We start from the raw sequence: 27,203 nt of genomic DNA, 5'->3' as shown, positions 1-27,203 counted from the left end.
AGTGCTCATTAAGCCAACATTCTTTCTGGAATACACAACTATTTCAAAATTCTGTTATTCCCAAGCCAGTGCTAAATGCTAAGCCTGTCATGTCTAGAGCAACAATGTCACATTTTAGAGAACATTTTTTAGTAGATTTTTTGTCAGAAAACAAAGATGCGTGAAGCATAATCCTTATGTTACACTTAAATGTTACACTTAAAACATGTATAATTAGCTTTAAGACTGATATTTCACTATACTTTTAAGATGATGCACAAAACTCTGATTTTAGTCATTAAAGTTACCAAAATGTATATAGACAAAAAGTAAAAAATCACTGCAGACTTTTCTGAGTTTGATTCAGACTCAAAACTTTAATCCTGTTTGGAATAATAAATTTGCTACTGCCCCTGAGAATGGCTCAGTTGGAAGTGAACTGATTATCTTTTTTTTTTTGGTTTTTTTATACTATGTGGAGAAATATAGCTTCAAACAAGACTGATGGAAAATCATAATTTCACCAAACTTAGGGTTTTTTAAACTAAAATGGAAGGCATTTTTTCTAAGCACAACATAGTATTACTTTTGCTTTTTTTTCATCTATAATGCTGAGAATAACATACTGAAACTTATTTCCGTTTTTATCTTCTTTCCATACTTTCATTTCCACCTTAAACAGATATTGAAATACAAGTGTCCCACTTTTGTGGGACTTAAACTGTAGCAAGAATCCCTCGTAATGACCTCGTACGCTTCTACACTAATTACATCAGCAGATCTGACTGTCGCAAACTCCATGCATTTCAAAAATTATTCTATTTTAACACTGCTGAGGTTACAGTCAACCAAAAAGGTGTGAAAGGCTTTGTTCTGTTTTAATGGAATATATTAAACAAGTTTTTATTGAATCTGATGTAGACAGAGGTGCACTTTGATTTTTTTTTTTTTTAATTTACTTCAAATGTGACAGTAGTTTTCTCTCATTCTCATATTAGTTCTGTTCTTTTGATGGTAGAAAATGTAATTACAAAACTTTCAATTTGATGTTCAATGTATCAAAGGTTGTCCGGGAGGTTGCAAAAAGTATTCATACTCTGGGCTGTTGCTTTAGAACATTATTTCTTCATTCCATGAAATGATGGCACTGTTTGGACAGTTTTTCACTCTGTTTTGGGGCAGAAGGATCAGAGACCCAAAGGCAATACAAATACAAAAGTAATTAAGATTCCCCTAAAATATCAGCCTTCACAGGAGGTTCTACACTGTCATTTGGTATACAGGAGTGGTGAGTCTACTGCAAAAAGAATAGTTGTAAAAGCACAAACTGAGACAAAAACAAATAAGCTAAGAGAATAATTACTTGGAAAGAAGTATAGTAGTAATCTACTAAAGTAAGCAAACCTTTTATATGCATAATTAAATTTAAAATGGATAAAAATATTTGCTGTTGCCTATTACCAATTAACTATGCAAGTGCAAATAGTCAAGTTATTTGCAAATTAATGGTATTTATACACACACCCCCCTCCTCTATCTATCTATCTGTCTGTCTGTCTGTCTGTCTGCCTAAGGTATGTGTGAACCCTATATTGTCAAGGCAGAGACTGTCTCCTCCAAAAAGGGTTGAAGGCTCCAGACACAAGGCATGTGATCAGATGGAGATTAAGAAATCTATTTGAGCATCTCAGTGAGATGAATAAATGGATGTCTTATTTTAGTTCTGAAGAAAAACATGAAAATTTTTGTCTAGTTTTGTCTAATCACATTTTGATAAATACCATTTAAACTTTTGAACTCCCATTAAAAATAAACACTGAAAAACCTTTAATTTATTATGGTGATCTGTAATTCAAAGAATCTTGTAAAATGTTCTCCCTGGTGTGATTAACAATATGACTACATTTAAACAAAATAATTGTTTATATGATACCATTAATGAATGGCCTTTTGATGCTTTGCAGTTAGAAAAGAACAAGACATCAACAGAAAAAAGAAATGAAAGCAAAAAAAATCATTACTGACAGGCTCCAGTAAAGTATTAGATCAAAACAGTTTCATTTCATTTGGGATTTTTTTGGAAAGAAGTTCAGTGTTCAAAATGATATAAATAGTTTTGCCATTATTTTTGATTGACACAAATTGTGTTGAAATGTTGAAAGTTCAGAGAGGCACATGCATTTAGATGGGTACTAAACGAAATGTCAGTTGAATGTCTGTAAGGTCACAGACTATCTTTGCTGCTGAAATTCAAGATGATCTGCAAGTAAAACAGATTGGCAAATAGGACAAAAACTTCATGTGATTAATTCCATTTGGAGAAATATCCAGAGCAGTCATGTGTAGAGAACCATACAACCCATCCCGTTATGTATGATGTGTGTTACCTGGGTTTGCATCCCCCAAACACAGCACATCATCTCAATAGGCCATAAATTGCAACAAAAAGGAAAGATGTGGGATGTCTGAAGAAGTCCTCAGCACGCGTTATTTTGTCCTTACCTAGTAAAGTCTGTCATTTCCATCATAATCATGCACATCTGCTTTGCCAAGACAATGATGTCATTACCACTGTCATCCCACTTGGCCACCTCCGCATCCAGTTTGCTCTTTTCTTGGTGGAATATCTCTACTTGCTCGGCAATCTTAGCCTTCTCCTCCTGGGGAAGCTGAGCCATGATAGCCTGAAGAAAAAATGGGAGAAGTTGGGCATGAAAAAAGGAAGCTAGAAATTATACATTTCCAGTAGTCCAAACGGCATGCCCAACTTTTAGTTTCTGTTTATGAGACTTGAAGATGCCAAGCAAAATCCAGTACATATTTGATTTCTGATCGGACAAGCGAAAACAAATTCACAGGATGTTTATAGCTCTTCTTATACCTTCAAGAATTTAAAAGTTATATATGTGATGCCATGATATACAGATTATTCACCAGTCGACACAGGAAGATTAAAGAAAATTCCTGTTAAATCTTAACTTTTAGGAAGAACAAAATGAATGACATCGATGGGAAAAGGCAGACTGAATTGCCAGTATCTCCCCCAGTCTCATTCTCTGTCAGAAATAGAGGTTTTCTGCTTAATCCAACACTGAAATAAGCTATGGACATGCAAGATAATACCTTTGAAATGAATTGTAATGAATGTACCTTTCAATAATATTCAGTGATCTACTTGTCTCTTGGAAGATATGCAAAAAGGTACTACACAGGTTGATACTAATCTGCCTCAACATTATCAACAAAGCAGAAAGTTCCCTGCTCCCCCCCAAAAAAGAAAAAAAGAAACCCTACAAAATCATAACAGTTACTTTTGAAGATCAAATGGACACTTCCAATAATGCTTTCCAAGTTGAGCTACTATTTGGCTTTAGGGGTCCTGAAAACCACATTATGCATTTAATGGAGTGTGACATATTTAAGTGTCATTACATTTTTTCTTGTTTATGTCACTTTCAATCAGCTGAAGTCTTTCTCTACATATTCTTAAAATGCTCTTGGCTTTTAAAAATTCATAACTGACCTTTTTCAAAACTGAAATTAAAAAAGGTTATAAACAGCAGATCAGAAAATGAGAAATTTGCAAGTTAATCAAATTAAAATTCAACACATGAGTTTTAATTAGGCCTTATCAATGTAACTCAGCAGTTTCAAATGTTAGCATATTAGTCTTTCCACAGAAAAATGCAGTGTAAGTCAAGCTAATAAATAAATATATAAAATACACATAAAACACTAGAACAGATGAATTAACTGAAATTAAGAGAATGTGATAGGAGCAGTAAAATTCGGAATACCAGTCTGTATGTCTTGCATGTGGTTTCCTTCTGTGGGCAGTTTCACCTGCACACCTTTTAAACTGGTATACAGTGTTTTAACATTTCTATTCCAGCTGCTGATGTGTTTTCAAAGAAGCTATATCCTATAGCAAATGCAGCTCACACATTCAAGTTTTATTTCTACTGAAGACCAGCACAAGTCTTTCTACTGAAATACTAATAGCTTTATGGAGTAAGCACATTAAACAAATTCATTACATTCCACAAATAAAAATCCAGCTTTTCTACAGAAAAGGTTCAAATAAGATACTATTCTGCTTAGCAGACTCATTTCAATGAGTCACTCAAGACTGTGGACTGGGCGGCTTCTGCTTAGCACATTTTCATTTTAGGTTTTCGCCGTTTGTTGCTTCTTGTGACATATTGCATTCTACGTTAAGCAGGAATGGGACTGTCTTTATAATGTATTATGTTTATACAGTGTGTAGCTGATCAAAGCAGAAGGTTTTAAGTGCAGCAGTGATAATAACCACAATAAATGTAATAGAATTTAAGACTCCTAAGTCCCTAGGTGAACTAGATTCTTAGTAAAAATATTACTGCAGTCTTTACTTGGTTTTCAGACCAAGAAAGGATGATATGCTACCCAATCCTAGACATAACCAAAAAAAAAAAAAAGACTGTGAAATAACTGTATTGTATCTCAATACTTTGGTACCTGAGACTTACTTTAGTAGTCAATTCTTTGAATACATCAAACGGGATTTTATGCTCTTTAAAATATAAAAATCCCCCAAAGATAGTCAACTGCATCCAGAACATAGTTCTGTCATTGTTCTCGGGGGAAGGTATCCAGGGATCATTCTGCAGTTCCTCTGACTGCATGGTTTTCAATGCCAGTTCCTGGTCACCCACCTCTCTGGGATAGGACCTACAATCCATCTGCTCTTCATCTAGGTGATAATGATATATATATATGATATGTCCTTGATGTGCAAGGACAAAATTTTTTGTCCTTGGGATGTAGTGATAGAAACCCAGCTTTTCTGATACCTGGTATGGTTTATTTACCATCTGTATTCAATATTCAGGGAAATTAATTTAAGACCAAAAGAAACCTCTGCCCATTCCACTGTATCTATGTCTCAATGTCTCACATTCCTCCCATACCTCTAAGTAAGCAGTATTTAGGTTTGCATTACTCTACTGTTTCTTTTCAGGGTGTAAAATGTTTGTGTCAAGCCCTAACATACTGTGGGTCTTCCTACAGCAGCTGAAAACTCCCCTTTCCTGGTCCTCTGAATTGATCTTTCAAAGCATCATTGCCTTTTGGTCTTCAGGTTCTCAGCCCTACAAATCCTCTTCCAGAATTCAAGGTAAGAAGTCACCGTTCCAGTTACCAGCTTTTGCTACAGTGTTTGAGTGTGCGTGGGGAGGATGCTTCTCATTTAGTCCATGACTTCACTTTTAGCACTTCTCAGAAGAAACTGCAGACCTGTGCAAAACAGCCATGAAAATCATGCAGGTAACTCCCAGTTCCCCACTGGTTCTCTGTTGGAAAATTTTAAGGCTTTTTTTAAAACTCTCTTTCCAGTCAAATATATTTTCATGATATCGTTTGCCCCTAAAATTATATTCTGATTTTTTTTTTTTTTAATAATCTGAGCTGAGCAGCCTATTTAGTAAAAGGTAAACATTCATCAGAGGGTGGCATAATCCTGAGAGTTAACAAATTTCACTTCTCCAGCACCTGTGACCCCTGAAGCACTCATCACCTTAATTTGCAATCCCCATGCACAAGCTGAGGTCACAAATCACAATGACTCGAGTTTATCACGATGTAATTACCCTGGTAAAATTACATTGACTCACTAACAAATGTCTTCAACTACAATTAAATTACAGGGACTACTTGGCAGCTTAAACAGATCTTCTTGACAGGTTTGCACACTAGGAAATATGACTAATGTAAGATTTCTCTGGATACAGCACATGGTGCCCTGATGGGATTTTTTTTTTTTTTTTAAATTTGCTGACTACTCTCACGGTTTCTGCACATTCCAAACCTGCATGGCCTTCTCCTACAGCACTAGCTGGAGCAAACGGCTGATACAAAGCATCACATAAGCCTAAGGAAGATCATTCAATAAAGTCAGTGCTTTTCAAATAGGTGAGACATGAAAAAACTTTAAAGCCCTAGGTCAGCTAACTCCTGTCCTTTCTTAAGTGACCCTGAAGAACTGAAATCACTGCATTTGCTTTCCGAGGCATAGCTTTTTATTTGCAGCTATACAGACACTTAATGTAGTACATGGGTTTTATACTCACCCTTGCACTCTGGCCAGCAATAAGCTGGTCATCTTCAGTCTGAACACTTGTTCGGCTGCGAACGTCATAATCTTCCTGCTCAAAGTCTGAATCATCCTCTAGCTCTTCAGGGGTCTAGAGAGAGAGACAGGGAAAGAAAGCAAAAGAGAGGAGATGACAAGCTTATAAAGGGTACAGACAAAGTCCTACGTACAGTAAGATCTTATTTCATCGACTACCTGCCCAGGAAATGCTGTTTCTCTTTCCTTTTAAATTGACTTGTCTGCCCAAGCAGTCAAGAACTGAAATTGAATTGTCTTAAAAATTAAGCTGTTTCAACTCCAGTTTTCTTTACAAATGGCATTTATCATTACCTTGCTGCAACTTTTCTTAACTCTGTTAACATGATGAATACAGTTCCAGGAACAAATATCCTTTGGAAACACTAACAACCGGAATGCAGTATTTCAAAATAATGTTCTTTCATATATAAATGGGCACTAATACTATTGTATTACTGGAATCTCCACGTAATCTTCAAAAGAGAAAGTAAATACCTGGGAAAAAGTAACTAACATCCTGGAAGAAAAAGTTATCAAAGCAAATAAAAGATTTCCCCTTGAAAGAAAACGCAAATGATGTCAACTGGTTTTGAAACAAATGTAAAGTTTATAATCTGCTTTATCTTGTTGGTTCACATGGTTCTTTTCAGATACAGAGCTTTGGAATTTGCCTCATCCCCTAAACTGAAACCACGTTATCTGCATTGCTGGTGCTATGAATGGTGTGAGGGTCTCTGGGCAGATTGATTAAATCTAGTTACATATCTGCTCGCTTCAGGTTGTTTGAAATGTTGGAGGGAGTGAGAAAAAAGGTAACTGATGGATCTGTTTATTTGTTTTTTTCACCTTCTAGCAAAAATTAGGAGAAAAAAAAATTCCCCATGTATATACAGAGAGACAGCCTACTTCAAATAACTATTTAGTACTATATTTAATGTAGACGGTGCAAAACCAGAAATAGTCTTTACAAGGAAGATTATGTTCCACTTTGTGCTTGAATAGCATCTAGTACAACAATCTGGCCACGAGTAACTTCTGTAGGAACAATACACGATAGTGGTAATAGAAAAAGAAGATCACAGTAACTGTGCAGAGAAATCCTCACCTTACTGAATACCCATATGCCTCAGTGTTAACCTAGAGGGCCAACCATTACAGAAGAAATCATCCATGCTGGCATTTCATGCTTGGAGGCAACGTCAAGTTTGCTCATAGAGGTGCTAATCATTGCCAGTTGTCATTACAGCTCTGTCTTGAAGATGCTCAGTCACTAGGAATTGGTCCAAACCCTCTAACATAATGTAGAGAAGTCTTTTGGCGATATTTATATTACAGCCTCGTTTCCAACATGAAGTGCACATCACTGTTTGTAACAGAAAATCAGCTGCTTTGCTAGCTACATGGTGAAGTGCACATGATGGGGAGAGTAAAACACAGCCATCGTCATTTGGCTTAAAGAGTATGAATTAAATATGTGTTTTGATGCTGAGCGCTGGTGGAAGAAATAACCAAGTATGACAGTATGCTAATGAAACTCAGGCTGCATCTCTGAACAGATGCATGTACAAATAGTGTATCTAACAGGATAGACAGGAGATGAAGTTTAGGTGAAAAAATGAATTTATCTTTTCTCTACTGCCACAGGAAAAAAAAGAAAGATTGGTACCCATCATTATAATGTCCAATGGTCTTGCTTTCCAATCACCTTTAATCACTTTATTCTCTCTGCTCAGCTGCTCGAGGGCAGGATGTGACTTTAAAATCTGCCATAAGCAAACCAGCTACTAAAAGAATCATACAACTCCCTGAGCAAAAGAGAGCATTTCCTATCATAGGGCTCAGCTTTTCATCTGCCTAGGCTTTACTGTGAAGAACAGGAACAGGGCGGAGAGTTTCAACCCCTTCTTCATAAACCAGCTGGCTCTTCCTCATCCTCCAAGTCCATTCAACTAGCCAGTTGCACTGGTCATTGTAAAACCAGTACCCTGTCCCCCCCCCAAGTATACGTTTCTTAGTTTCTTCTGTCTCCACTTTTATAAATAAGACTATAAAAGATAATGTGCAGCCCTTTCCCAGGCTTTCACAGTCAGATTTGCCGTAAAGTAATGGTGTAATATTCAAAATATTACATCTCAACACTGTAACCAGTGAGGACATGAGGATGCCTCTTAAAAAGCTAAAATATCCTGAAAATTCTACCTTTCAGGGATTTATTCTTAAAGAAACATTCAGAAAAAAATGTATTGCTGCTACTGCCTGACATTCATTATCTTAAAATTTGTGGTCTTTAAAAGGTTGAAACTTAATGGGTATAGATGTTGAACTTTGAGAAAATGTAGTGCAAACCAAAAGGACAAGTTAATGCAACTGTTAACAATATACTACAAGCACAAGAAATCTCAGTATTTCCCCTCTGTACAAGTGAGATCTAATTCAAAGCTAACTTTCAGATTCACTCTCTGAAGGTTTTCAAGTGTGGTGAATTTAACACCCTCATTTTCTTCCAAAAATAGCTACATTTTTCATTAAGATGAAGAACAGTAGTTAACTGTTATCTGTATGCTGCCATTTCAAACATGTTGCATGCTTTTCACTCTTGCACCGTTGCTTTGTCTTATCTGATTTCTTGGAGATGCAGCCCATATATAATAGGGTCTCCTATTTGTTTAGACACAAAGGTATAAAAAAAGAAATATTATATTGAAGTACCTTGACTTAGAGATTTTTAGTCTTAGCGGGGCCTTCTAAACATACCATAAAAACTCTAATTTTTGTGCACAACTAACAGGACCCTAGTATGTAAAACCTAGTTTCCAAGACAACAAAGTCTGGAACTTAATTTATCTGAGTTGGAAGATGGAAAGACTGAATCAGTCTTGCAGACATCTGAACTTATGGTCACACAGACGTACGAAGCATGGATTTGAGATTGGAGACAGCTTCCAAACAAAACTCTGACAACCACCAGTGGCAGAAAGAGCTAGAGTACTTTTCAAAAATAATAGATTTTATGAACTCATTGATTTCAGCAGAAAAATGGGCCATTTTCATAATTTTTAGTCTGTCTGTTCTGTAGCACAGGCTGTAAGACTTCCCAGGACTAATTTTTTTCAAATACAGTATCTCTACTACACGTAGAGCATATCCTTCATTTCATTTATCTAATTCAGATGAATTCTCCCAGTGAAGAAGGATCTTTCACAATCCCAGATAAATCACTCAGTAAATATATACTTTCTCTTTTAGGATGCATACTTTATTTCTAATACGAATTTGGTGACTTTCAGCTTCCAGTCATTGGAAACTTTTTTTTTTCCCCCTAAATATCTCTCTGGCTGCTAGACTGAAGATCTTGCTGTAAATAAAATATCTTCCATCAATATAATTTTGTTTTACCTTTTGTAACTGCAGTATAAAAATGTGAATCAGGCATGTATAAGTTGCAAAATGGCATATATATGCAGATTTATAAATGCTACTTGTTTAATATTTCACCAATTCAAATATACTTGATGAAGATAGAAAGCCCACTATGCTATAGTGCTGTAGGCACTTAAAAATTGTAAGATGCAATTATAAGAATTTCAGCACTGTAAACACCAAGTCAAGCTAACCTTTTAACAAGAGGAAAGAAAGACTGAAAAGATATTCCCCCATTTTTTACCATGAAAATACCCTCTAATTCTAAAAGCTAAGGCGAAAAAAAAGCCTTTATAATATGCTTTTCTATTCAACTCCACACTATTCTGTACATTTGTTTTTGTACAAAGGCAGTTGCAGCCTGAGTGGCAAAGTCAGAGGACCTCTCTCACAGCAGGTCTTCAGCTGTTTAATGATTTCCAGTAAAATCTAACACTTTAAATTCAACCTGAGAAGCAACAGGCACTCAGTGTAGACAATAGACCCTATAACACCCTTTGGAGACAGGCTATTTAAAAAGATGATGGGATTCTGCACCAAGTTTAGTTTTCCAGAGGATCTGACATGTAGCAGGACTTTGGATTTCACCACAGTGGCTACCCCATAGGCGAACATGGCTAAGCCTACATTGACAAGTGTGGAAGATTAGAAGAGCCAAACAGTTGGGGCTAAGGACCCCACATTTGCACTACCCTCATTTCATTTTTATTCAGACTAGCTGTAGTCTTCTCCCATGAACTGAAAGTCCCTTTATGATAGAACAGACGTGCATTTAAGATGCTCCTAGAGCGCATCTTCCAGGATCACCCCAAAGAATCAAGTTTATATGCTCTAAGACTACTCTGTAACGTGAACTAAGACACAGCAAGAGGGAACAACTGGAGATTGGCTCCAAAAGTCCACTCCTGATCCAAACAAATGTAACACTAAGGCTAATGTAGATGCAACTAACGGCAAGGTTGCCAAGAGCAAAGGCCACGTATGAAAAGAGAAGACGGGCCTTGGAGATACATAAGAATGAGAAAAGGTGCTGTTATGATTCTTCCTAACTGTAGAGATGGTTTCTGTCTAATAACTGAGGGAATTTCATAAGTAGCTATGAAAAAAACAAAGTGTAATTTGATCCCTACGCAGTAATAGAAAAGATGTTGAAACTAAGTTATTATTTTCTATCTTATTTTTAGGTTCTATAATTACACTCCTAAATTTATTTATACTACTTATTAAGTTGTGAAAGAAATTTTTTCTTCTGTACTGATCATAATAGTAGTCCTCAATGCAAAAATGAGTCTCCTTTCTCCTCCAAAGGGACAATAAAATCTCCCCTTTTCAAGGGAAAAGAGAAGAACAGAGATTATCCCCCTTTTCTTCAGCATACTAAAAGTAATAATACCAACAAAAATTAATTTAAAAAGTGTTTTTATTTCCTCTGTGGAATGAGGGAATAATCTCAGATAAATTCAATCTTTCATGGCACGCACATGAACAATTACTGCCTGAAAATAATTGTTTGTGTCAGATGCTCTAAAAAGTTTGCAAGGTTGTTTTTTCTTTTATAATTCTGCAAGAAGTTTTACAGCCTGAATTAAAGAGGTGCATGACATTTGATAGATTATTAGATAAAAATATTCTAAAGACTGTCCTTTATAGCTTAATGCCTCACCCTTTAATTATACATTCCATTTCAATGTGAGATGTTTGGACAGGAATGCTAAAGAGCGTCTCAAACTGAAACTAATTTTGTTTTCTACAGGAAATAAAGTTCTGATTCAGCAAACTCTGGTCTATGTAAGTTTATATATGTGGATTTTCCCAGTTAACTCACAAGGATAATGAGTTCATTTATGTGCTTTGGTTCTCTGCCTGGGTAAGGAGTACTACATTTAGCTCCACAAATAAGTTAACTGTCTGAATGCAAAAATACATCTTCCCAATCTGGGTAAGCAGAATTCATTAGCTCATATCATACAAGGAGCAGAAAGTAGTAGTGATACAATTGCAAAAGTAACCTGGGATGTTTCTAAGGAGACTGTGAAGCCTGCATGCTGATCCGCTTTCCAAGCTAGTAGTTAACATAACAGTAAGACAGCAATGAAATAAGTGAATGTGCCTCCAGAATTTAAAATGGTGCTTTGTGCTTAGCAGAAACATCTCACCCAGTATGGACAGTCCCATGGCAACCTCTCTGGGACAACTCTGCTGTACAGGGGGGTGCTGGAAGCCAGAACTCTGCGTAGGAGATGGGAAAGCGTGGGCCTATAGCAGATCCCACCTGATGATTGAGTATCATGAAGCAATTTAAAATGACTCATGAGAGACTATAAAAGATTAAAATGTGATTAGAATTGGTTCTTGTCCTAAGAGAAGTTTGGAAAATGTTGTTACAGACTAAGGAACCGGATAATCAAAGGAAAAATGGAGATCCTTTACTATGCAGATCTTTTGTTTCCATCCCAGTCCAGAAGAGTTGCAAACACCCCACTGTTGCACACCCAGAAAACAGGACGGGTTTGCCCCCATCATCAGTCATGACTATAATTCAGGCTACCTGAGATTAGCACTCGGTATGGGAAAGGAATTTATGTTTCACAGTTATAAAATTAAGCCCGTCAAAAGCTTTTTCTGTAAATGTTAATACATAGTGATAGATGACTAAAATGAAGCTATTTTGGAGTGCTCCAACTGCCTGGAGTCTTACATCAGTGCCATAATATACTCACAAGCACAAGCGTATGTTACCTGTTTGCTCAAAGGGATGAGTTGTTGTTTTAGCACTGTTATTTGCTTCATAAGTTTCCTCTGTGATTTTCACTGTAGCTTTATTTGTATGTGGCTTTCTCTGGGGCAGATTCAAGGTAATTTGGGTTTCAAATAAGAGTTTCAATTGCTGAAGAGATGTCCAAACCAGGCTTGGTTTGTTGTTTGTTTTTTTTTAAATCTTTGACTGTAGACTACACTGAAAAGCAAGACACACATCTACTTTCACAAATAATTATGTTGTTCTGTGTTTTTTTTAATTTTTTTTGTATGTTTTTTTAAAAGATGCCTAAGCAAATTGAATCAACTGGTTAGTCAATGCTGAAATGACACATTCTTTACCTCAGTAAACATTCAAAACTGTCCCTGCAGAGGCTCACTGGAGCAGCAAGATAATTTATTCATTCATTTAGATTTTAACCAGACTTACCTCATATCCTAGGCAGCACCCATACATTAGGAAAAAAAAAACCAACAAGAATCTACACAAAATTTGAAGATCTTAGCAAATTAATGCTATTACTACGGAAACAGTAATGAAGTTTGCATCTATTGGCAGTTGTGATCAAATCTTCTCCTAGGTGATTAACAAATTAATTGTGGTTCATCTCCTAAAATATCCTCATCTCTTTACTTACAATTTTTTTTTTGCTGCACATACTTTTGTTTCACGCTTGTTTCAATGTCAAGCTTTTCTGGCTTATTATGAAACAAAGTTGATTCCAAGAAGCTTTTATATTCCTCTCATCCAATGTGATACTTTCCTGCAAGTCCCAACTTTTATTTCCCAGGTGCCTTACATACCCTTATCATCAGAACAGCTTTCCTGATGTCACGAACTCCATCATAAACCAAGCGGGAGGCATCTATGAACTCATTCTCTTCAAATGGCTGTGGGACATTTGCACTCAAAGCTTCAATGGCAACCTCAACTTGTTCAGCAAAACGTGGCATAACTAGATTAAAGAAAATGAAAGGCAGTAAGATTAGACACCTTCTTTCGTAAACATTTTCCCCCTGCCCTTGGGCATAAATACTTTCCAGTAGATATGGTACATACTGTTGTTACAGTTTCAAGACCCAGGAAGGCTCATGGTGTGGCTTTGTAGCGACTCTACACATGCAGAGCTCTGGCACATTTTCTGACAGCATGAAAACCACGATCTTCATATTCTCTCCTCCAATTGCACAACAAAGAATGTAAAACTTCCTTTAAAAAGTGTGATTTCCTAACTTGTAAAAGACCGCAACATATCTGAGCTATCAGTACAGTACATCTAAAACCTTTACAACTTGGAATGAACACAGTACATATTTATACCAAAATGATCAAAGCAAAATGTAGCCATTATGTCTACTAATTTAGACAACTAACTGCAGTCTAGCTCATATTAAATAATAATAATTGTATAAGGGACAAAATGCAAAATCTAGCAAATTACTTTTGTGAAGGCACGTAAATGAACATTCTGTTTCTTCACTATCATCATGTATATAACACAAAAAATAGCCATAGATACTAGCTAACGTTATTATAAACTGTGGTATGAGCTTTGTAAATACATAACTTAAAGCAATTATTTACTTAATTAAATAGCAAATAGTTTAAAGGCATTCCCTGAAGTAACAAGAGGTTTTTCTTCAAATTTTATACAGGATTCCTTTAAAGGTATAATCACATTCTGCATGTCATGCAGGCAGAAAGATAAATGTTCCCCAAATCAGTCCTCTAACAACTCAAACCCAAATCCTACAAACAGGAACATGAACATAAGGTCCCACTAATTATAATGCACCCATACTCCTGTACTTAGTTACACCCATTCTTCAATATTTTAACATTAATATTGGAGGATTGGGCTCTCATATACTACAGGACAAGTAGAATCAATGCTTCATTAGAAACCTGGATACAAAATCCATTGGGATTAATTGTTACAAATTTAAGGAACTTGGGTCAAGCTTAAGATTTATAGATAGCCATCTTTTCATTATATTCACATAATTTTTATTATTTGCCTTCTTCTAGCATCTAGGTATACAAATCATGTACCATTGGCTTTATTATTTTGGCACTATAACTGGAAGAACAGGAAAAGATGATTCCTAACTCAGCTGCCTTTTTTTGTTATAACATTATCTTTCTTTATCATCTTTTCCCTAGACCCTATTTTTAATACACTTTTTGGTAGCCTGATTCCAACTGATGAATACAAAGGGGAATTTCCAGTGTCATTTTCATCAAGAGCAGTGACATTCTTTCCTAGGAAGTAAACTTTCAGCATGGCAGGAAACCACATTTTCTTCTTGACTGAATGTCCTTAAATATATTTTACTCATAATGAAAACTATGTTTTATGCATCTTAATTACTATTTGATTTAAAGTAAAAACACAAAAAACCATGACTCAAGACTAGCTTACATTTTGAAGAACAAGTGGCAGCAACTACGAGCTCAACCTTTCTGTTTCTGGCATTTAAGTATTACTCATTGGGTGTTAAAGAGGAACCCTTTAAAGGCATATATCTATTCAAATCTCGTTTATTCTGCCTATGTATATACACACATATATATATGTTTGTTCATGTACACAGATGAAAACAGAATTGTATCTTTCATGCAGATATTGTTCAATAAGTGCACTAAGTGCTTGGGATATACTGGAGAAAACAGGAAAAAGTGACAGCAACAATAGACTTAAAAAAAGTAAACATTAACAAAACATTGCTAGGCAGAGGGGAAACATTTTAATTAGAAAAGGAGTTCGAAAGAGCTGGAAGTTTTGGAAAGAGTATTAATAAATGCATATATCAAATTATCTTAATTAATGGAACACTTGAAAGTGTAGTAGGAGACTAATATGATTGCATAAGGAAGTCTTTAGCCTGAAAATCAAAAAGCAATCATTAAAAATACAATGAAAACAAGTAAACATAAAGAATAAAAGAAAAATTATTTAGGGTCATAGGGATAAAATCAGTAAAGCTAGAGATGCAAAAATGACAACAAAAAAGGAGGCAAAGAACTCTAATATTTAGGGTCCTTAAACTTCTGTCTAGAATTTCCTAAATAGCAGAGGTGGACAGGTATTTAATATAATCAATAGTAAGTGCAACAGACCTGAATTAGCAAAGGGCAGTTTGGAGAACATCTACATAAACATAAGGAAAGGTGTCTATTAAATATGTCTTCAAGTTATCAGAGCATAGTAAAATTTACCCTGCAGTTCTTCAGAAAATAATCAAGGCAATTTCTGAACCATCTTTGAGAACTCAAGAAAAACAATAACAGTAAAAGTTCCAGGGATTTAGAAAAAGAAGAAAAAGCACATATCAATTTACATAAAGGTAGAGAAGAAAAGAAGGAAGAATTACAGGATATTCAGCTTAATTTCAGTACCCAGAAAGAAAATGAAACATGATGTAAAGCAATTAATGTTTAATTATCTTGTAAATAATGAGCAGATGTCGGACAGGCAACAGATTTGTCAAAATAGGTTGCATCAACTATTACAATATTTTCCTTGACAGGGCAGCTAACTAGTGGGTTCAGAGAAGCAGTAGATATGATACAGCTTGACTTCCATAAGATTTTTGACGTGGCCACACATGACATTCTTAGAAGCAAAACAAGGGAAATGTAAATTAAACTACTATAAGGTGAACATGGAACTCATGAGAAAAAGCATCTCAAGGACTAATTACCTGGGGTACATTGTCAAACCAGAAAGATACGTCAAGTGGATTCTTGCAATGTGTCTAACAATGTGATGCTATAGTAAAAAATGGCAAAAGTCAATCTAGAATTATTACAATATATAAAAAAAGACTTGAGAGAAGATACTGTGAAGTTGCAGTGAGGCCCTAGTTGGAGTACTATGCCCATTTTTTAAGTACTCGACCAATATTTTTGTAGCGTATGTACAAGAAAGATGTGAAAATGTTTTTTTTTTTTTTTAAATGTATTTTGTGGTTGTATCCAGACATGGATTTCTATGTTTCAATAACATCATTTAGTTCAAATAACATAAATGCTTTTATACTCTTTATCTAGAAGCTATTTCTGAATCATGTTTAAAATATTCCAATGAAGGAACTTCCACCAACTCCTCAAGGAAATTATTCATAGCCTGATAGAGTTCATTGATTAGATTTTTTTCCCAAAAAAAGAAGATAAAGTGCTTATTTTAGTTGACCATTGCAATTCATGTCTCTTCTTGCAATATATATTTAAAAATATAAAAATAATAAATATATGTATATAAATATATATAAATATATGTATAAATTTACATTTAACATCTAAACATTTAATTTGGGTTACGATTACTGTTTTCCAATTTTTTTTTTACCTGACCTATTAATATGAAAGCACACAGAAAAAGCAGGCAGGGATACATGCTGTATTTGTTATGCTAGTCTGGTCACAAGCAGACCCTCTGAAGCTGTAGTCTTAGGCCCAGAGATCTCCAAGGGAGATACAGAAGTGAAATATTTTAAGAGATTATTTACTTGCTAAATCAGAACTCCCCCCAGTATGATGGAAATGCAGCAGGAAAACCATGATACTGTTGCCATCATGGAAACATGGTGGGATGACTCACACAACTGGAGTGCTGCAATGGATGGCTATAAACTCTTCAGAAGGGACAGGCAAGGAAGGAGAGGCGGTGGGGTAGCCCTGTGTGTTAGGGAGTGTTTTGACTGTCTAGAGCTTGATGATGGCAATGATAGGTTGAGTGTTTATGGGTAAGAATCAGGGGGAAGGCCAACAAGGCAGATATCATGGTGGGAGTCTGTTGTAGACCACCCAACCAGGATGAAGAGGCAGATGAAATATTCTATAAGCAGCTGGGAGAAGTCTCACAATCACTAGCCCTTGTTCTTGTGGGGGACTTCAACTTACCAGATGTCTGCTGGAAATACAGCAGAGAGGAAACAGTCTAGGAGATTCCCGGAGTGTGTGGAAGATAACTTCCTGACACAGCTGGTGAGGGAGCCGACTAGGGAAGGCACCCTGTGGGACCTGTTGTTTGTGAACAGAGAAGGACTTGTGGGTGATGTGATGGTTGGAGGCTGTCCTGGGCATAGCAATCACAAAATGATAGGGTTTTCGATTCTTGGAGAAGTAAGGAGGGGGGTCAGCAGAACTGCTACCTTGGACTTCCAGAGGGCAGACTTTGGCCTGTTTAGGAGGCTGGTTGACAGAGTCCCTTGGGAGGCAGTCCTGAAGGGCATGTGCTGAAAGACAAGCCGGTGGGGAAGAAGACCAGCCTGAATGAACAGAGAGCTTTGGCTGGAACTCAGGAAAAAAAGGAGAGTTTATGACCTTTGGAAGAAGGGGCAGGCAACTCAGGAGGACTACAAGGATGTCATGAGGTTATGCAGGGAGAAAATTAGAAGGGCCAAAGCCCAACCAGAACTTAATCTGACTACTGCCGTAAAAGACAATAAAAAGTGTTTCTATAAATACATTAACAACAAAAGGAGGGCTAAGGAGAATCTCCATCCTTTATTGGATGCGGGGGGAAACATACTGACAAAGGATGAGGAAAAGGCTGAGGTACTTAATGGGGCCTTTGCCTCAGTCTTTAAGAGTAAGACCAGTTGTTCTCGGGGTACCCAGCCCCCTGAGCTGGAAGACAGGGACGAGGAGCAGAATAAAGCCCCCATAATCCACGGGGCAATGGTTAGCAACCTGCTACACCACTTAGACACACACAAGCCTGTGGGGGCAGATGGGATCCACCCAAGGGTACTGAGGGAGCTGGTGGCAATGCTCACCAAGCCACTTTCCATCATTTATCAGCAGTCCTGGCTAACCGGGGAGGTCCCAGCTGACTGGAAGTTAGCAAATGGGATGCCCATCTACAAGAAGGGCTGGAAGGAAGATCTGGGGAACTACAGGCCTGTCAGTCTGACCTTGGTGTCGGGGAAGGTTATAGAGCAGCTCATCCTGAATGCCATCACACGGCACGTACAGGACAACCAGGCGATCAGGCCCAGTCAGCATGGGTTTATGAAAGGCAGGTCCTGCTTGACTAACCTGATCTTTCTATGACAAGGTGACCCGCTTAGTAGGTGAGGGAAAGGCTGTGGATGTTGTCTCCCTAGACTTCAGTAAAGCCTTTGACACCGTTTCCCACAGCGTTCTTCTGGAGAAACTGGCTGCTCATGGCTTGGACAGGCTTACTCTTTGCTGGGTAGAAAACTGACTGGATGGCCATGCCTAAATAGTTGTGGTGAATGGAGTTAAATCCAGTTGGTGGCCAGTCACAAGTGGTGTTCCCCAGGGCTCAGTATTGGGGCCCGTTATGTTTAATATCTTTACCAATGATCTGGACGAGGGGATCGAGTGCAGCCTCAGTAAGTTTGCAGACAACACCGAGTTCGGTGGGAGTGTTGATCTGCTTGAGGGTAGGAAGGCTCTACAGAGGGATCTGGACAGGCTGGATCGATGGGCTGAGGCCAGCTGTATGAGGTTCAACAAGGCTGAGTGCTGCATCCTGCACTTGGGTCACAACAACCCCATGCAATGCTACGGGCTTGGGGAATTGTGGCTGGAAAGCTGCCCAGCAGAAAAGGACCTGGGGGTGTTGGTCGACAGTTGGCTGAATATGAGCCAGCAGTGTGCCCAGGTGGCCAAGAAGGCCAATAGCATCCTGGCTTGTATCAGAAATAGTGTGGCCAGGAGGACTAGGGAAGAGATTGTCCCCCTGTACTCGGCACTGGTGAGGCTGCACCTCGAATACTGTGTTCAGTTTTGGGCCCCTCACGACAAGAAAGACATTGAGGTGCTGGAGCGGGTCCAAAGAAGGGCAATGAAGCTGGTGAAGGCTCTAGAGCACAAGTCTTATGAGGAGTGGCTGAGGGAAGTGGGGTTGTTTAGCCTGGAGAAAAGGAGGCTGAGGGGAGACCTTATCGCTCTCTACAACTACCTGAAAGGAGGTTGTAGCGAGGTGGGTGTCAGTCTCTTCTCCCAAGTAACAAGCAATTGGACAAGAGGAAATGGCCTCAAGTTGCACCAGGGGAGGTTTAGATTGAATATTAGGAAACATTTCTTCACTGAAAAGGTTGTCAAGCATTGGAACAGGCTGCCCAGGGAAGTGGTGGAGTCACCGTCCCTGGAGGTATTTAAAAGACGTGTAGCTGTGGTGCTTAGGGACATGGTTTAGTGGTGGCCTTGGCAGTGCTAGCTTAATGGTTAGACTTGATGATCTTAAAGGTCTTTTCCAACCTAAACGATTCTATGGTTCTATGAAATTGTTGTTAAAGTATTTAATAGACAGCTATAGGATCTTTGTTTAGCACCAGATCCTGCAAAATGTGCTACATTGAGAAACATTCCTCACCAGAAATAAACATTTAATTTCTGAGAGATGTTTTAAACTCATATATTAATTTACTAATACAATGCTATTGGACTTACGACCACACTTTGCTCGAAATGGATGTACAAGAGGAACAAATAGAGGTCAAAGCAGAGCTCAATTGTCAAAGGCTGACAGGATATTCCATATTTTTCCACACCCTCTTTGTACGGGATTTTTTCCCTTTCTACCTAAATTTTAAAGTCCTTCAGCTCAGCCAATGAAGCCTTACACCAATAATGTTCTGAATTGAAGCCCCACAGGTCATTTTTCTCACTATGCCACTGGAAAGATGCCAGCAGTTATGACTCCATTCATTCATTCAAGAAGCAGCAGGAGCAGATTCATAAGCATCAGGCCATGGGGAGGAGATGGAAAGTTACATTTTATTCCTTTCGGTGAACATGAGGTACTCCTTCTTGACCACATGTATCACCACGGTGACTGCCCGTTGAGTGTGAAAGCTTCTTTCAACAATTTTGGCGTTGCAGACCTGGCTATAATCTAGTCCTTAATTTATATTATTACATGTGAACATTGTCTGCTGTTTTGAAATGGAAATAGCTATTAAACTATATTATGAATTGCTTGCTTGACAATTGCATTTTTACATCAGTGCTCATTTTTGATTAGACAAGCAAGAAAAAACATCTTAAACTAATAAGATGCTATTACTTATAGCTTCTCCAAGTATACGTTGTCATTTAATACAGTAAAGTTTTTGGAAATTGAGTTAAGAACTGTATTATTCTCCCGTTAAGGTTATTGGGCCACACTTGAGGAGCTCCATGACAGTGATGTATGGGGAAATACCTAACTCAGCTGCACCCACAAAACCTCCAGTCTTTCTTATCTGTCATTTACTGTACAAAGAAGGATACTCTTACGCCAACAGTGAAAGAGCTACAAGCAAAATTCAAGCAAAGGCATGAAATCTGCATCCGGAGTTGAAATTTGTAAATGCATCAGATAGAGGATGAGTCATTTATTATGTACAGAGAGATTGGCTATGAATTTCAGATTCAGAAGCAAATCAATACTTTGGGGGACAAATTAAATACTGGTTTCTTAGTTTGAGCTGTGGTCTTGAAAACAGTTATGCATACACTTAGACTGAAAACTGTGATCCATTAACATCTCTCAGTCTAACTACATGAATTAATTAGACACCTGCATAAATGTTGACAGAATCAGGTCCCAAGTTAATAGCAACACTTCTAATTTACTGACTTTGTCATTCTAACAAATAAAGATTTAAAAGCCTTTCTGTAGATGAGTTTTCAATGGCATTGAAAGTAAGATCACTGCCAACAAAATCTAGGTTGAACGGCTGCTGGAGAAAAACTGGGAAACAAGAAAGTTAAAATTACTTCCATTTCATCTATTGATTAATTTTTTTGTTTGTTTGTCTTTTTTACTGTCAGCATAATAGAAAACTAGCACATCACCATGGGTGAATTCATGCCTTGATACAACCTGTATTTTCTTGTGAACCACCCTGCTCCACATAGAAAATACTTTCTCTAAAGCTTTTCTTGTTTTTCTCCCACCCCACCCATATCTCCTGCATATTAAAATTATCAAGTAATTATCTATTTTCTAAAAATATATTCTCTATTGACTTTTTCTCCTATGGCAATCAGTTTGTACTGCAAAGTTTGTACTTAAAAACATAGCTGCAAATTTTATTTAGTGATATGGGAACAATAAGATCATTGATAGGGAAATGTTAAGTTACATAATAAAATTATTGAGACAAAAAAATTTAAAATATTTGGGTGTTATTGTTCATAGCATTAGAATATTAAGTTTCATTAATATGCAAGATTAAATGAATGCCTAGCTAATTTAATGCACTTTTATGGCCTTATTATTTAGGAACTTGAATTCCTTAAATCTTAAATAGATGTGAATGTTCAGAAATCTAGAAAGGGATAATTAAGACACAAAAAAGCAATAAAGGTCAAGGTCTCTCCAGGTGCATGGGTTTCTAATTCTTAGTGGTATCAATGGGAGTTAGGAAACTTGGCCTGGTTTCATACTACTTCATACATCTGAAAGTTAGAAGTCTATGTTTCCCTATATCAAATGGAGAGCAATCGATATTTCCATTAGACAATTAATCACACCTACTTTAAGAAAGCAGTTCAAGTTCAGCTGAATCAAATTCTGATATTCCTCTGCCCATTGAATTGAGAGGGAAGACAGATGACAGGCTTAGACCAGATGTCTGCTTTGGACAATCAAGTTTAGGCATAAATCAATCCCATTCTTGCACCAAATCCTAGAACACTTTTGGCTCTAAATCAGAAGGGTGCCCAGGAGGGCACTGGCTAAGCAAGAAGTGGTTACTTTCCATCCAAATCTCACCACAACTGAAGGGTTCCCAAAGGTCTCATCTTTGGGGCATTTTTCTAGCCAGAAGACTATTTTTGAATGTCATCAGCAGAGCTACTTCTTAGAGCTTCATTTTAAAGAGACAAATACCTACTCAACTCTTTCTAGTATCCAGGGGTTTGGATCCAAGGGAATCACCCTTCTCAAAGACCAGAGGTTGTTCTCTGGAGCCACGCTGTCCTCAGACAAACCAGATGCTTGAGCTCCAGAGAAGTGACTGATCTCCTATACCCTGGTGTATTCAGCTTTGCCTTCTGGCTAGCTCTGGTTAGCTCTGCATTCATTTAAGTATTTGTAGTTGTCCTTCGGAAATTTTATTTTCCCTATGCCACGTTCATAGAGACTAGACACATAATTTTAGGTGCCAATCACCTGGTCAAAATAGCCCTTAAGTGGCTGTAAAAATCTGGTCCGATTTGGGTAAGATTATTCGAGAATGACATGGCAGTCTAAAGGTTTGGACCGCTACACTGCTAAAAGTTGAAGGAAGGATCCCCAAATATCTCACACAGAGAATCTGTGCTTCTCCTAAACATCATAGTTTTGTATGTCACGCAAATCAACAAAATTATCCAGAATGACTGGTGGTCTTGTAAACGAAGAGTTATCAGGGGAGACCAATAAAGAAAAAATCCATGAATGACACGCTACATTAAAAAAAATGATGCTCTGTTAGGAAAAAAGCTCAGCCATTATCCAGATTTAAGAGGCTTTAGTACAGGAAATTCACAAAGCTATAGTTTAAAAATTTCAGAGTTCTGGATGAAATTTCTTCTAGGGTTTTTTCTTTTTTTTCATTTTTTTATTAATCCATTAATTTACTTAACTGAGGAAAGAACGCAGCCTACTGGGAAGTTTAAGAATTTTCAACAGGTATTTAAAAAATAATTCCTATAGGATATCTGACATACTCTGTCAAAGATGGCACAGTTTCTCAATTTAGTTTGAAGGATGAATAAGGAATCAAATGTGACACCTTATTTAGCTTGAAGAGTTTGTCAAAGTCTGTTTCTAGAAGAACTGTAAGTTCCTTATCAGAAGATTCTAAATATTTCATAAAATGTTTTTTAAGCCCTAGTCTCATATTATATCATAATTTACATTTCAGTCATGATTATTATATTACTAATTAAAAAGAAAAAGCTTTATAAAGCTCTACTGAAATTTTACACAATATATCATAGAATCATAGAATCATTTAGGTTGGAAAAGACCTTTAAGATCATCAAGTCCAACTGTTAATCTAACACGGCCAAGGCCACCACTAAACCATGTCCCCAAGTGCCACATCTACATGTCTTTTAAATACCTCCAGGGATGGTGACTCCACCACTTCCCTGGGCAGCCTGTTCCAATGCTTGACAACCCTTTCGGTGAAGAAATTTTTCCTAATATTCAATCTAAACCTCCCCTGATGCAACTTGAGGCTATTTCCTCTCGTCCTATCACTAGTTACTTGGGAGAAGAGACTGACACCCACCTCGCTACAACCTCCTTTCAGGTAGTTGTAGAGAGCGATTAGGTCTCCCCTCAGCCTCCTTTTCTCCAGGCTAAACAACCCCACTTCCCTCAGCCACTCCTCATAAGACTTGTGCTCTAGAGCCTTCACCAGCTTCGTTGCCCTTCGTTGCCTAATATGACAGTATTAGACCAACTGGTTTTCCGAGAAGCAGATTTGATTTAAATATTTTGTTGCTTGGGCTGATGTATGCTTCCATCCAATGTTTGTAACGCACATTGTGCATAGACTTATCATGCATACACATACATATATTAATAATATATGTCATGGATAAATAAATGCCCATATATAATTATGTCTGTGTTTTAGGTCACTGGATTGGGTTTTCAGAGTGTTTACTGTTCTGTGCTCAGAGAAGCGGTCACTGACTTCTGTTACAGGTAAATACTCATCAGTAAAAATGTGAATCCTCATCAGTTCTGAATATCAAACCCTATACGTCTCACATTGGTCACTCAGGAAAGAGGAAAAGCAAAATCAGGGCAAAATCTGCAGCATGTTGATTTAAGTGCTATGGCATAGAAAAAGGACGGAACGTCACTGTCCAAAGCACAAGACCATCTTTTCTCTTCTTGCTATTTACTGATTCACTTTTCCCCCAATGAAATGGTTAAAGGATAGATGTAAAATAATGAATACGCATACCCTATATACATATATATATAGCATTTTGCAGTAAACACAAGACTTTCAGGAAGAATCAGCCTTCACTGCCAATACACTGCATCACTGATTTAGCCACGGACCGTAAAATGAATGTTCTCAGGGTGCCTTGAATTTATGGCCAAGTCCTGACCGTTTGGCCCGTATGTGTTAAGTAAGTCTTCTGGCACTTCACAGAAGGCTCCTACTTTATCTGTGGGTGTATGCAACTATGCAGTATAGACATGGTAATGCAACACTTTCAGGAAATGTTGGATTCGCTCATGTGCAGTACAGGTGAGCTGTACATTATAGAAATTAATGGGATGTCTGGAGCTACATTACCAAGTATTGTGAGATATGGACACACAGAAAAGAAAACAAACCTTCAAACTTTGTCCTGATTGAACTGTCATTCGCAGAAAGATAAAATGTCAGGGGAGAACTAAGGTAAGCAGCGTCTGCAGGGAGGTGCCTCACGGCCAGCATAGTAGGCAATCGTGTAATGGCAGGGTACATCACAAAGCGTACAAAGAAGGATAACAATTGACGGCTGCAGGGACATATGTGTCTCACCAGTTTCAGATGTCTCATTCTCCTGCCTACTTGTGCAAATAAAGACTACATACAATGACTACCCCCAAAGTATTATTACTACTAAATGGAATTCCCTTCAGGCTAATATTTCAAATAAAAGCTAGCTGCAGCTCTTCAAAAAATCCCCTCAAGAAAAGAGTTGCATGCTGTTGGACACAAAATTGCTTATATAACACAAGCAAAACACCCTTTCTGGCTTTAGTTGTAAGTTTGTGTATATCTATACGTAGGTGTGTGTAGGCAAGGGGATGCAAGGAATGCCAGTGTTTTTATTTTAAAAGATTATTGTACAATTCACACTTATATTCACAAAACATTCTGTTGGGGCTAGTCAATATTCACTGCATTTTTCTGCCTATATTTTCTAGACTTGGTATAAATCTTTTTCTGCCTCCACAACCATCCTCCTTACTTTAAAAAATGGCTCTTAAGAACACAAGATGTTTTTGAGAAAAGATTTGAACATCGACTAAGTAATAATGGTTTATGAAAATGGACACTGCTATTATTCTAACGTACTATTCATTATCTAAGGTGTCTGGCACATCCAAAACAGATAATCCTAGTCTTTTTAAACTCTCCTGGAGTTAACGTGCCTCTAAATCCCCCCATTTCTTTAATTTTGTCATCCTTATCTCGACCTTCTTCCATTTCTGGAAGATCTTTTCGTTGTGGAGATCAAAGCAGAAACAACTATTTGGGGCATTCAGTGAATATCCGCCTTAAAGTACAGGCTAACATCTTAAACACTGATGTGAGGGCTGTTGTACATGGAAAAGGTATCTTCGCCCAGCTGCCCATAATGATGCCATATTTTTTCTGAGAGGATGAATTAGCTCAGAGCCTTCCTGTCAGTGTAGATAACATAGTTTAAATTGTTCCATTTACCTAGAGAAATTAAATAAAATTATCTTTTAGTGTTGTCTTTCTGATAAGGAAACTCCCCTACTCCCACCAGTCAAACCAGCATCTTCCTTTTGGCAAATTTTGTTTCTGTCTATTCACCTGTTAATTAATACGTTATACACCAACCACAGCGCTGTCCCCTGAAGCATCACAGGATTTATCTTTCTGCCTGCTGAGAAATGGTCATTTATGCTTTGCTTGTACCTTGTAACCAGCTCTTAATCCATCAAAGGCCTTAACATTCACTCCATGATTACCCATTTTCCAAACAACTGTGCAGGACTTTATGAAAAGCCTTTGAAAATCTAAATCAATGATGTTATATTCTCCTGTAGTACTACATTCTATTTCTAAACTCTAAAAGTGGAGAGAAAAATAAATATTATTTAAGCTTTTAGACACTGTGATGATTTATTCATCTCTTATGAGTCTCATTTAATTGTTTTATAATATATTTTACATGTTTTCTTACTGTATTCCACTGCATATTGAACACAGTCGCTCTGGTTAAAAATTATTTGGATCAAACCAAGCACTAGTGGAACATAATGTTACGTATTCTCTGGTCCTTTTCTAAAACATCTTTTTTTTAATAATGCATTAAATGTTTTTTCTTGGTGATACTTTGACCTTTGGATTTCAGTTTAGCAAAACTTTAAAGAAAATGCTACAGTGCTTTGCAGAATAAAAGCCATAATTTCATCAAAACCCCTGGATAAACGATCTCATGTTCTCAGGATGATGGTACCCATAAGTTGTACTATAACTACCTGAAACTCCCATAAAACATGAATTTAACATCATTTATTTTTTAAATAGGCTCCATTTTGCAATTTTTAGCTCTCCCTCAGATTCAATATGGGGTTTTTTTGACTACAGCTATGCTTAAATTCATCTTCTTGCTTCTACATTTTGTTTCCCTTCAATCACTGCTGAAAAATCCATCTTTACCACATTATAGTATTAGCTTTGATAATATCATTGAGCTACCTTTTCCTAGTGATAAATATCTTTAAAGTTTGTCCTACTCACACTGATAAAACTCTCACAGGCTTATTGCTGAATTGCCAGTAGTGCTGATTTTCAACTTTAGTCCATTCTGATAAAGACAAAATAAAAAACTGGAGTCAAAACAGAAGTCAGAGAGTGACCTACTTAAAAACAGCTAGTTACAAATTTACTAGGATATTTTTAAAACATGCTAAAAGCTGAAACTCAAATTTCTGGTCTGAATCAGACGATTTCAAATTTCCCATGTCCTTCACAGGAATGAGTAACCCAAGTACTATGGTACTCGCTCTTCCAGGATGGTTTCCAGACATCCCAATGCAAACTGAAGGGAAAAAAAAAATATATTGGAAAGTTTTCACAGCCCTTCCCAGGCAGTTCTGGTCCCATTTGTTCTGCTTTTTCTCCTTCATTTCCCATTCACTCCCTTTCATTACAACACTGCAAAGTCTGCTCC

At 37.3% G+C, this 27,203-nt stretch overlaps 1 protein-coding gene across 3 annotated transcripts in view; it reads right to left on the bottom strand.

The window, feature by feature from the left end:
* Positions 1-27,203, bottom strand: part of CTNNA2 (catenin alpha 2) — a 529,003-nt gene that overhangs the window by 33,857 nt on the left and 467,943 nt on the right. For all 3 annotated transcript variants that reach the window (XM_050895304.1, XM_050895305.1, XM_050895306.1), the window contains 3 exons: positions 13,109-13,260; positions 6,087-6,200; positions 2,482-2,663 (listed from right to left, as the gene is read on the bottom strand). In XM_050895304.1, the coding sequence (XP_050751261.1) occupies positions 2,482-2,663; positions 6,087-6,200; positions 13,109-13,260 (448 nt within the window). The remainder of the gene's footprint in view (positions 1-2,481; positions 2,664-6,086; positions 6,201-13,108; positions 13,261-27,203) is intronic.

This window comes from Gymnogyps californianus, chromosome 4 (assembly GCF_018139145.2).
Source record: "Gymnogyps californianus isolate 813 chromosome 4, ASM1813914v2, whole genome shotgun sequence".
In the NCBI taxonomy this organism is placed as follows: domain Eukaryota; kingdom Metazoa; phylum Chordata; class Aves; order Accipitriformes; family Cathartidae; genus Gymnogyps; species Gymnogyps californianus.
The sequence above is the reverse complement of the archived record's forward strand: the minus strand, read 5'-3'. Positions and strand labels throughout refer to the sequence as shown.